The sequence below is a fragment of the Calidris pugnax genome, unplaced genomic scaffold, assembly GCF_001431845.1.
Source record: "Calidris pugnax isolate Ruff unplaced genomic scaffold, ASM143184v1 scaffold44, whole genome shotgun sequence".
Taxonomy (NCBI): Eukaryota; Metazoa; Chordata; class Aves; order Charadriiformes; family Scolopacidae; genus Calidris; species Calidris pugnax.
In genome coordinates, this window is record NW_015094506.1 from 50,307,509 (window position 1) to 50,320,690 (window position 13,182).

The following is a 13,182-nucleotide window of genomic DNA, read 5'->3' on the forward strand; positions in this document are numbered from 1 at the left end:
GCTGACATTTACTCACATCTCCAGGAGGAAGAATTTACCTGTGAAGATCAATTAAATCAGTATCTGGATACATGCACAGCTGACGAGAATTTCTATGAGTATCTTTCAACATTTGGGGTTTTTATTAGTTAGAGGGGAAACACTTAACTCAAAAAAACCTTTCCTTGGTCCCACCCCCATGGAAAAAAAAAAAAAAAAAAAAAAAGATTCATGACTTAGCCCAACATGACCATAAAATGGGTACAATAAAGAGGGCAACATGATCCAAAAACCAAAGTAAACCAGGAGACAGTCTAATCCCAGTTTTTCCATTGCCCTACTACATGTGACAGTCAAGACTCAATATTCCCACCAATACAACAACAATAATGTGACCTGCTTTCGCCCCCCCACACCAAATAACTTCGTAATTCATAGCCTAAAAATGAAACACAAAGAAAAACAGTAAGATCAAGGAACACTGAGAGAAGATACAGTGATCCAATAATAAGCCTGTCACACTGCTGCATGAGACGGTATCATAAATGTCACACCCCAACACCATAAGAGTGGGTGTTCATGGATTGCTTCTGGAGAACCAGAACATTTGTCACTTCTCCTAAAATTGCTGCAGGTGCTAGAAATTTATTGAACTTCCCAACAAATATTAGAAAGAATTTCATGCCTTTTAAGTATTATTTTGCTGAAAAGAAATAGTATTTTAATTAATGGGAAAATGAGCTGATTTTAGCATAACACACATGTATAGCAGTTGCTCTTTAAATACCTCACATCTGTTGCATTCATGTGTGCGGTATGGGAAGTCCACTACTTGGGGAACTGGACAGATTGTTCTCATATACAAATCCTAAGAGGAAGATTAACCCTAAGCAGTTCTTGTAACTGGCACCCACTATACTGTTCTCTGGAATTCAATATTTTAAAGATATCAGCAAACAAAAGAAGTTAATACATCTAAGTTCCTTATCTGAATTTCTCTCTGCATTTGAAACCTACCCAGAATCATCCTTAGACTCAGAATTTTCACCCAGCTTTCTTTTTAACAGCTTTATCTAAGAAATACATAGAGATCCCTAAAAGCCAGGAATGTATTCTTAAACCTCTTTTACTTTCATATCTGTCACAGACCTTCCTTCTTCCAGCAGATATTCCTACATCTGACACACTAATTCCCACACTTAAAATACACATCCAGGGAGACACATAAGCAGAATTTCTGACTCCAATTATTTCAAAGTAGAAGAAAAGTAGATCTCTGATATAATTTGTTATGGCATGGGGGCAGGAGGGAAGAGAGGATATAAGGATAAAATGCACTCAAATTCATAGAGTAAAAACAGTTGTGTATTTGGATGACACATTCACAGATTTTGGTAGCTTAAGTTTGGCAGGTGGCTGTTAGAGTGAAACCATTTATGAGAACCAAGTGGTCTTTTTATTGAATCTGCCTGAGACAAAGCAAGTTCTCCTCTTAAACTGTGATCTGCTCTCCAACACAACTTTAGAAGCAGCATTTTCTGAAAAGTGCATTTTCATGTGTACACTGTGACCACATGTAAAAGCTTAAAGAAAATGGACCAGATGCTGATTTCATTTACACTGGATTAACTCTTGAAAGGCTCCAATGTTTTTACACTTCATTTTCCACAGTGTAACTACAGCAGACTTCTGACTACTGTCTGTTTCTCCTAAAAGGAAACTGTACACCAGGATTTTTAGGGTAAATGGCATTGCTCCTGACATGTTTATCACTGCAGACTGAAGACAAATCCTACCTTTGAAAAAGTCAAAGCCCAATATGAGCAAGTGTTTTGAGAGAGCAGGATATTCTGTCCTTTATACCTAAACATATGGGTAAAACACAAAAATGACAGCGGATGTTTATGGAAACATAATTTATGGCAACAATGCAAAAGGAAATAACAGAGACACTCTCTTCCACCTAGGATTGCAGTCATTATGGTTACATACTGCTTTCTTCACATCTTGCCCCTGCCTGTTGTTTTGTGTCTGTAAACACTGTTTAAAAGCTTCCGCCTTGTCTACACAGGTGCCTAAATTTAAGTCTATCAAACAATTTTATGGACTACAGAAGGTTTTCAGAGCTTCGAAACAAGAGTTACATAGCTCAGTGATAAGAGTCCTCCAAGGGCTAGCAAGCAGAAAGTTATCATCTCTGTTTCGGCAAGCCCCTAACCTGAAGAACCATAATAGCTCCTTCTTACACTCTTCCTTCAGTGCCTACTGCTGACCAACTTTGGGGACAGGATGCTAAACTATATGGATACTTAGCAGAACTAGTCTTGTTTAATTGTAAATGATAGATATGATGGTTTGTATTTCTAATAATTTTGTGAGGAAGGGAAGTACTCTAAAATAGGTAGAAAAGGGTATCCTATGAACTGTGACATCCAGAAAGGTTCCCATTGTTTCAACAGCAGGGCCATCAGCATGCGTTTAACCCCTGGGAACCAATTCCCCATGTGCAGAGGGTCAAGCAGTGCCCCTCTCAAATCTCAGCCTCACTTCAATTATTTTCTTGGAATCTTTTCTACTCACAGAGATTAATAACAAACCAACATGATCACAGATGGATTAATGATCATCCCCCTTCAGTTCCAATGGACTTGTTTTAAGCTTTCCCAGTACTTATGCGCCCACTTGCAGAACTTTTGATATCTTCAGCACATTCCAGGTGACACTTTGGCTTTCTCTGATGTCTTCTGGAAAGCCTTTTTCTTCTGACAGGTCAAGAAAACTTCTCCCTTAGACAGTCTACAGCTTTTGTTAACAGCCAGAAAGCTAAATTCCTTTGGCATATGGAATGAACAATACATATTTGGTTAGGAAGGAACAATCTTGGTGTTACTGTGTTCCAAGACTGCAATAAACATTTCAGACTCTGGGTGTGTTCCTGAGGCTCTGGTTTGATGACTAGAACCAAAGCATCCATTCGGTGCTGACTGAATTTCCTTTAGGTTCAATCCTAATTGAGACAATGCTTACATAGACTGACAGGAGGTTTCCCAGCACAATGAAGGTAAAATTTGGCTACTGTGAAAGAGGGTGCTGTTTTACATAAATAGACATATGTATTTCTATATATGTTCCCTTTCCTGCTGAGATGGGTGAGTGACACTGCAAATATTGCCCAGTGATGATAGTGCTGACATATAACCTTGGACTATTGGAAAGCTCTGGAGTTTGAGAAAGGTGCAGAATTTCTTTGCAGCTATTTCATAAGCATTTACCCAGCTGGCATATCTGTATATATGCTTATGTATTTTTCACTGTGAAATAAAAAAACAATACAAGAAGACATTAAAGGATAAGTCACAAGGCAGCTGCACCTGGTAATAACTAAAAAAAATAGTAGCAACTACAAATTAAGGATGCTCCAAGGTAGGATAATTTGTGACCCTGTGCCAATACACACTGGGGTAGATGAAAACAACTTGTTCCAAAGCTGCTATTGGGGAGATCTGACATGTTTATCTATTTGGCCCACATGTGGCTGTGTCTTCTAGCACTGACAGCCCCTGCAGGTTGGCAGCTTTTCAAAAGCTTGTCAGCCCTTGATAGCATTCCTATTCCTGCCGAGATGGGCGGGTCGCGCTGCGGATTACACAGTGATAATGGTGCTGACATATAACCCCACTCGCACTGTTCGCCAGCACAGGACTTACAGAAAGGCGAACCTTTTCTTTGCAGCTATTCCATACGTGTTTACCCAGCTGACAACATTTTGTATTTAGTATTTGTTTAGTTTAAGGAGTAAAATGACACAGTCTTTAGGCAAACTCACAAGAAAATTCTATGTAGCAAAGTAATCTTTCCAGCAGGATCCCAGAGCTTAGGATTCCTATAGAATTTCTCCAGCTTTCTAGACTTTCATGTTGTTAAACACACGTTTGTTTGTTTTGCACTGCACTTCTATTAGTTATGGCATAGTTGTCTTCATCTTTATTGACCACATTTGCAACGCCTCAGTAAATATAGGTTGCTGCTCTTTTCTGCTTTCTTTTGCTGAACGTCTTAATTTTACTCATAGGAAAGAGCTACAAATCTTCCAGTTTATAAATAGCTCACAGCACTTGTCAGGCATCTAAGGATCTCTCAAGAAAAGACTAAGGCACTCAATAATTCTATTTTTGCAAGAGGAGCTAGAAACTTCTATTCAGGACAAGTTCATAGAAATTATATTCGTGTTACAGAAATATGATTATCCTTTCCTAAGCTTTAGGTACTTGTAGAGGGGAACTATTTTAGGTTTCTGCATTTGTCTTTCAGTCTAGAGAACTTTTCTATTATACTATTGTACTTACTGTTGTTTTATAATAAGGTTTGCAAGCACTGAAAACTGGATGGATTTTTTCAAGCTGCCAGCTAAGGAAGTTTTCAACCAATTACACAATAAATTGAATAAAAACTACAGTGATTTAAGAAATTGGAACTCCAGAAGAACTATTGATTTATTTCATCAGGAAAAAAATACCAGGAAATAAAGACATAACTTAATATATGTAAGTTAATTTAACTAATTTAGATGAATAATCAGTTTGTTAAAAGGAAGTTATTAAATTATATATATGTACACATAAAAGAAGGGAAAAGGATACAATACTTTGGATGTTTCTTTGAATACCATTCCAGAAATATCTTAACTTAGAGCATCAGACTCTACAATATAATCCTGGCATGTAATTATAGCCACAGATGAGGATTTTCTGAGAATAAATTCTTGGGGATCCTGATTTGGCTTTTTGGTGTGTCAGTAGTTCCTAATATAACAAATATCTGAAATGGAGAGGTTTTTTAAAGCAATCTGAATCTACCCAGATTAGAACATTCTACAGTTCACGTTCAGTTTTGTTTTAAAGAAAAAAACAAAAACCAAACCATGCACAGTTTTGCATTCTAGTTTCAAAGCTCTTACACCTCTCTTCCCCACCTCAACTTGCTGTCTTTTAACCCTCATTCCTCAATGCCATTAATAAAAAACATCATTTATAGGCAGAAACTTAATATTCTAATCAATTACTTCTCATTTCAGTGGCTGCGTATAAGCAGAAATATCTCTTTTTTTTCCAGACGACTCTCACTCCAGAGGAGTACAAAGGACACACTTCAGACCCTTGTAGTCCCAACATGTGTGGTTTCCTCACACCGGGGAAGGCTGGAAGCGAGCCGCCTGGCTCAGCGCCAACCCAAACCATGGGCCGTCTAAACACAGCCCCGGCAAATGCTACTTTCTGACACTTCGCTGCTACTGGAGAGTATCCTTTAGCATTGAAACCTCCTCAAATGACTGAGATTTATACACAACCACTCGCACGACTTCCTTCATCTCATATTTTCCCTCCCCGGACACGTTTCTACCCACCCAGCACAGAGGAACCAAAAAGAAACACTCCTGTGATACTGCCTTGTGTTACCTGGACATTTACCCAAGCCAATAAGTTTATAAAGCTGCTGAATGTTTACAGAGATATGGAAGTCAGCACAGCAGGATGCTCCACAGAGCTCTTCAGCCTGTTTTAGCTATTTAAATACACTTTTCCTCAATGTTTTGTCTGAAAAGTTAAAGATGACCTGAATGGTTAAACTAAGAATTAGAAATATTTGAACTTGCAGACAATCATTTCTTTAGTCTAGATACGCAAGCCATTATGAATTTTATTCCCTTCTTTCAGGTTACCAAAGATATGTAGCCATGCTTTCTCTATTTAGCTTACCAAATGCAAATTTTCATTCCAATATAAAATGGGTCTTTGCTCTACAATATCTTTATTAAACAGCACTGTCTGATTCCACACTGATTCTTCTGGCTCTGTCTGTGTTCTGCCCTTCTTGGAGAGCACAACATCCATAACAATCAGTGCTGGTTTGGCTAAAGGGAAAATGTTACCAGACTGGATGGAGGGGTGGATCAGGCAGGGTGTTACTGCCTCCAGAAAGCTCTGAACTAATTAAGCCCCACTGAACATAATGGGAGGTGACAGCACTCAGCATCTCTCAGGAGGTGAGCAGCATCCCACAGAAACAGAAATCTGCTTTTCACACAAACAGAATTTGTTTTCTATAAATGGCTTATGCCAGAAATCAAGCTGTAGTCTGAAAATCTGCAATACGAATAATCCTGGTATTAATGCAATATCCTGAGGAGGTGCTGTTTTTTGACTAAACTGCTGAGATGGCAGATGCCAGTTAAGTGTTTGTTAAAGATCCCAGGGAAGAAATGTCCTAAAATGCTCAGAACCTGAGTTTTAAAGAAATTGGCATATGGAGCACTGCAGTAGTCAAAATAAGAAATAAAATGTTCATCCTGGTACTATATCTCTTCTATATAATGACAGCAAATGTTGCACTTAAACATGTGGGGCAAAATAGTCTCCTGCTACACCTGCCAAGCCTCTGCACTGCAGTTGCATTAATTCAGGGTCAGTTACCTCTTCAGAGCCGACAGCAGAACACAGTAATTTAAAACCTCCTTCTGGTACTTAAAGGAAATATCAAACACAGCTGAGAATTTAAATTTTCTTCAGTAAGTAGCATATCTGGAAGAAGCAGGAAAGCCATTTTCACGTGTGTTCCTGTGCAAGCATCTGTTTTTCACATGTAGCAATCAATTGCGCTTACGAAAGCTCCAATTCATCCGGTCTGCTAGAAATACTGGCAACTAAATTGCCATCTTATTATCTGGAGTTAACACACTGTCATAAGGCATGGGCAAGGGAGTACAGTAGATCCCAGTGGAAGCTTCTCCTATCACTAGTAATTCTAGATATTAATACAAATATTAATAATAAAATTGCCACTGACATTTTTATTATAATTTAAACCATTCAAATTGCCTCCTCTCTGTTTAATATCAGCGTAATGTAATCTCAATGATGTCACTGAGCAAGGAAAAAGCTATCTTCAGTTGCCTTCTTTCAAATGCTTTTATTTGAGGAGGCTGACCATGACCAGAGAAATTAAGAGGGAAACACTCCGCTCTGAATTTTTGCCTTTTTGCTAATATTTTGATATTACTTCCTTGCACTGAAGGGCTCCTTCAGGTAGCTGACCTCTTGCAGGACATCAATCTCACAGGAGGTCACATAGCACGAGAAATTCCATTTATTAAAGATAATATCTATAACTATGGGAGGTGAGATTATCAATTGCACAATGAATCTGCCAGTTACACAGTGAAGAAGGGAGAAAGGGGGGAAAAAAAAAGAGGAAAAGGAATAAAATTCCACTTATGAGATGAACTCTGTGGAAAATAAACTGACCTTTTTTACATTTTTGTTTAAATCAACCAAGTTGAGCAGGAAGATGTGGTCTTTAGCCCCAATCAGCAGCCGGCCCCTCTCCTCATCTAGCAACAGGGTTCGAAAATCAAGCCCCTCCGTTGAGCCCAGAAATGGGATGCAGCTGTTTGAAAGCAGCAAGTCTGTGGGAAAACGAAGAAAATCTTTATAATCAAAATGTTTACATATGACTCATTGGTGTCTTTTATAAATATATGCAACCAGCATGGAGCATGCCGGTGAGATAACTGCAGTCTTAGAGCATGTCTTTCCAGGGTCATAATACACTTCTTGTAAACCTTGATTTTCTTTGGGGGTTTTTTACTTCCAAATTGGGTAATATTTACTTTTACAAAACATATTTATGTATGAAATTTTCTTAATAAATTATGTCTGTGGCATAAAGGAATCACATTCTTCAATAGAAATCAGAAACAAAAAAAAGACAGATCTTTGCAAAATATATGCTATACCTTTCCTTTGCTTTAAAAAACTGATATGTGTTTATATCATTATAGTCATGGATACACATTATCAAAGATTAATATCTCACTATATTTGGTGCTCTACATACAAAACAGCAAAGAAGGTCAATGCCAGAAAGAATAGTTAGGAACGGAATAGAGTGGTTAGATGTGGCAGGTGTTAAAGACTCATAGGAGGGTTTGAGTTGGAAAGGACCTTCAAACATCATCTAGTCCAACTTCTCTGTCATGGGCAGAGACATCTTGCACTAGACAAGGTTGCTCAACCCCATCCAACCTGACCTTGAACACTCACAGTAATGGGGCATCCACAGCTTCTCTGGGCAACCTGTTCCAGTGTCTCACCACTTATCATAAATAATCTCTTCCTTTCGTCCAATCTAAACTTACCCTCTTTCAGTTTAAAACATTTGCTCCTCATCCTGTCACTACAGGCCCTGGTAAAAAAAAATAAATCTTTCTCTATCTTTCTTATAAGCTCCCTTTATATATTGAAAGGCCACAATAATGTCTCCCCAAAGCTTTGTCTTCTCCAAGCTGAATAACCCCAGGTCTCTCAGCCTGTCCTCATTGGAAAGGTGTTCCAGTCCTCTGGTCATTTTTGTGGCCTTCCTCTGGACCAACTCTACCAGGTCTGTCTTTCTGGTGCTGGGGACCCCAAAACTGGATGCAGTACTGCAGGTGGGGTCTCATGAGAGTAGAGGGGCAGAATCCCCTCCCTCAACCTGCTGGCCACACTTTTTGCAAAGCAGCTCAGGATACGTTTGGCTTTCTGGGTTGCAAGTACATATGGCCGGCTCATATCAAATTTTTAATCCAATAATATCCCCAAGTCCTTCCCTGCAGGGCAGCTCTCAATCTGTTCATCACCCAGTTTGTGTTGATACTAAGGGCTGTCCCAACGCAGGTACAGAACCCTGTATTTGACCTTGCTGAACTTCACATAGTTTGCATGGGCCTACTCCTCCAGTCTATCAAGGGACCTTCCAAGATAATTTAGTCCAACCAGATGAGTGATGACATCCCTCAAGCATATAACTGCACCACTCAGCTTGGTGTCATCCAGAAACTTGGTGAGAACGCACTCAATCCCACTATGTCATTGATGAAGGCATTAAATAGCATTGGTCCCAGTGCGGAATCTTGAGGGATACCACTTATTACTGATTTCCACTTGGACATTAAGCCATATATATGGTTGAGAAGAACTGGAAGGAGGTAAAAACCGTAATGTGTATAGAAAGTTTGATATAAGATTCAGTTTATCCATTGTCTAGTATTAAGTTCTGGTCACAGTAGAGAAAATTGCTACAATTAACTTTTCAATTACCATCATTTCAATTGAGAACCAACAACCACCTAGCAGAGGTGTATCCCTATGGCATAGTACTGAAATAAAAGCATTATAGAGGCATATTAAGGAGACCATCCAGTAACAACACCTCTAAGGACCTGAAGTCTTTACTTTCCTTGGAGAAATGTCTGCAAAGGAAGTTTCCCATATTAAAAGCACAAATTTGACACTTAAGTTTTACTGTGATTTAATAGTGGCTTTCAGTCTCTTTCAGAAGGTAATTAAGAAACATGTTTCTCTATGAAACTAATGAAAGAATCTATGTTTCTCCTGTAAAAAAGCTAAAAGGCTGCAAAGTAAGAAGTCTGCAAACTTTTGCTTTATGAAGGGTCTGTGGACATAATTCTGGATGAGAACACAAACAACATATAGAAAAGAGCACAACGAGAGTTTAGTCTTGTTGAGCAGCCATTCATTTGGGGAGAACAAAAATAAATATGTGAATCAGTTCTTCCACAGGCAACCTCTACAAGCTAAACTATTCAGAAATCATGAGACAGAAAGATAAATCTTGTATTTAATTGAATATAAAATTGAGAATATTTCCACCTTCCCGGCACAAGGTGGACAATGTACCCTTCCTGCTAGAGAAGCTAGACTTACAGCACAAGATATTTACACTTCTTGATCATGATGAAGATGAGGGCCAGTGTTTTGCAGAGTAGCTCGTGAACAAAATAAATAGAAAAAAAACAAACCAAACTTTTTTCTCCAAGGTCTTTCATAAAACATATGACAGGTGAAGCAAAGATCAACTCCTGTTGCTGACTAATAAACAGCACTGTGGGAGAAAAAGTATTTTATCATTATTAATCTGACTGCCTGGTATATAATTACGACAATTATTTTTTTGGCTCAGTCACTTCTACTTAAGCTCATGTGGTTTTGTCTGGCTCACTGCTGAATGTTGTTACGGTACAGTCTGAAAACAAATTGTCTTGTATTGCAGCTCGTATTCCCCTAGGTGAGATTTATTTGGCAGTATGTTTAAAAAAAATCTTACTTCACTTTGAAAAATTAAATCCAGTGTTAAGCACTACACGGCTTTATTCCAGCACTGTCCTATCTTTCGTGAAGACAAAGATATCAGGGTGTTTTTTTTCTAAAATGGTAACATTTTAAAAGACCTGATTATTAATTGACAGCAAGATCACTTAGGAACAACTTATGGTTAGCATGGTATGATAAAAACTAAGTCCTATCCCACTACTTCTTACAGCAGACCTAGCTGATGAATAGCCTGGCTGAAGTGTAATAGTTTTAGAAATAAATAAAAAATTTTAAAAAGGAAAAAGAAAAGCCCTTTAAACCCACAACTTCTGAAGTTTAGCTCACTCCACTAGTGTGCTTTCACACAGTATGAAATAAATATGTTCTCCTCCTGACACTTATCTTTGTTATTGGGTTGTCTGCCACAGAACAGCCACTTCTAGCCAAACTGTTAATTTTTGTGTGTGATGCAGATGTGTCTCCATTAGACGTCATACTCTGTACAAACCTCCTCCCTTGTTTTTTCTGACTGGAAACTCTTGGTTCCGGATATGATGTAGCTGTTTATTGGGAAAGGATTCTCTGATGCTGACCATAGCACAGCAGGAGGCTTTAGCTCCCTTGAGCTACTCAAATTCTTCTTAGTTGATCTCTAAAATACTGTTTATCAGCTGAGCATTGCTAGAGCGTATTCTGAGTCATTGTCTTTCTCTTCTCCACCCATGACATAAGAGCTGGCTGCATTACTAGATTATCTGAACCATGGTATGTAATAATAAATGCCTTATTAATTCTACAGTCTGGATTAAATCCCTGTTTAGCAGTTTTATGTCCCAATTAATAGAATGGAGGGAAGAAGAACACAGGATCACAAAATCTAGTAATTAGTCATTCACAGACATTAATATAAATAAACAGGAGGGAGTCATGAATTTCACAGACTACTCTATTTGGGCAATCCATATCACCCTCAGCTACTTTTATGTCTCCTCTGATGACAAGCTTCCAGTCATATCACAGTGCTCCCTTGTGGGAGGTGGGTAACTAAGATGCAGAATATGAGGGAAAATTCCTTCTCATCTCCAGCCTTAGGAGTTTGATCTGAGTAAGGATAAAATATATGTTTGTGCAAATGCTTTAACGCACTTTCATTGATTAGAGTCACACAATCCATGGGCCTTTGCAAGTGTGTCACCAAAATATTCAGACTTGATTCTTTACATACTTGAAAGATTAGGACTGCGACTGCACTCCCCATCTCCTTCATATTTGGAAGGAATGATCTCTGTAGTGGCCATCCCAAAAAGACATTTGTCATCTATTGCTTAACACTTCTAGTATTTCATTAAAGAACCACCTGGAACATTTACAAGGGGGAGGGAAAAAGCTATCTCATGACTGCAATGCCCAAGTGGGAATGAGCCCTGCCCAGTGCCTTGTACAGCCATTTCTTTCACTGCATCATAAGCAAAACATGTGTAAAGTGTTCCAGATTGAAATGACAGCATTGCACACTGATTTCTTACTGACGCAAATGAGAACTCAAACTGCAAAGCAGTGAAGAATCAGGCCTGGTCAGTTATTTACTAACTATTGAAAAGAGCTTGGAAATAAAACTCCAGACATGGCCACTGATAAGATTAAAACTGAAACATGACCCAATAAAATTTGTCAAGTAAACATTAACAGAGAATTTATTAAATCACAGCCAAATTAATCATTGTTCTCACTCCATAAAAGCAAAATAATCCAATCTTATGGCTTGAAATTGCCCTTCATGGCAAGATGTACTTAATATGACCAAGGATATTACACTGAAAAATTTACTGTGAAAATCATTTTGGCCAATGGTTTTCAAGTTTAGAGCAAGCTGTTGATTTGATTCACTGCATCTCTGTAGCCAGGCTTACACAGAAACAGCATTCCCGCAATACACAAAGTTAGCTACAGGGACGGTCTTTCATGAGTACATGTTCAGCATTTAGTTTGTAGTGTGTACTTGCTGTTTTACTAAAAAATTAGATACTTTTTTCCAGTCTGGCGATTAAATGAATATTCAGCAAACTCCCTTTCTGGGTTAATATTTCACTGTTGAGTGGTAGAAGCTGGAATAGTGACTGATTTTTATTCATTTAGAAAAGTATCTCAGTGGACTTGGCTCACAACAGCATGATCATTACTTACTTAAATAAGCTCCAGCAGCAGAGCCATGGTATAAGAGCTTCAAGTGAAAAAATGTCATTCTGTTCTGGTTATACGTATTTACATTTATACAGCACATTTAGACTGCTTAGCCTCAAGTCACATATGCGGTGACTGTGCTGCTGTTCCTTGACTCCTTGACTCCGTGGTGTGGGCATGCAGCAACCTGGCACCGCTTGGTCAAGACCCAGAATTGCCTCTGTGGCCAGGCACAGACATTTGTGCAATGATAGCCGTTGCCTAAATTGGCAGAAAGGGAACTCCTCAACCTGTTTCAAAACAGCTACATCTAATGACACCTTTGAAGGACTCTGTTTTTAAAGGCCTAATATGTATAATTCTGTTACTTTCCTAGACAATTAAAAAACAGTCACGTCATTTTCCTCTAGATAGGAGTATGTCCTTTCATGTACTGGAAAATACCCATGACAATTTACATGGGTATTGTGTGAATCCTCAACTAAATTTTAGGGATAAAGAAAAGTCAATATATCAATTTACTTAATTCCTGAAGTATTCTGACTTTAAAAGATCCAATTGACCCCAGATGTATTTGTATGAAGGCAAAGAAAGTAGTTCCAGTCTACCACCAATCTCTACTACATACTGCAAGAAGCAAGTTATATTTTGTTTAGCTGCATCTCACCATGGACAATGATGATTTGTTGTGCATGCCATGTGGCTCTCATTGCTCTACAATGAATTTTATTTGGCCTGGAGGAAAATGTCATATTCATGGCTCAACAGGGCCTTTCCAAAAGGATATGGATTACTGGGAACCAAGAAAACACGATTTCTTGTTGGCACAATACTGTGTCAAAATATTGGTTCTTTTTCTGAGTAGTCCCCAAAG

General features: G+C 38.5%; 1 protein-coding gene across 6 annotated transcripts in view; it reads right to left on the bottom strand.

Moving 5' to 3' along the window:
- Positions 1–13,182, bottom strand: part of SEMA3D (sema domain, immunoglobulin domain (Ig), short basic domain, secreted, (semaphorin) 3D) — a 148,460-nt gene that overhangs the window by 74,511 nt on the left and 60,767 nt on the right. For all 6 annotated transcript variants that reach the window (XM_014963798.1, XM_014963796.1, XM_014963792.1 and 3 more), the window contains exon 3: positions 7,281–7,441. In XM_014963798.1, the coding sequence (XP_014819284.1) occupies positions 7,281–7,441 (161 nt within the window). The remainder of the gene's footprint in view (positions 1–7,280; positions 7,442–13,182) is intronic.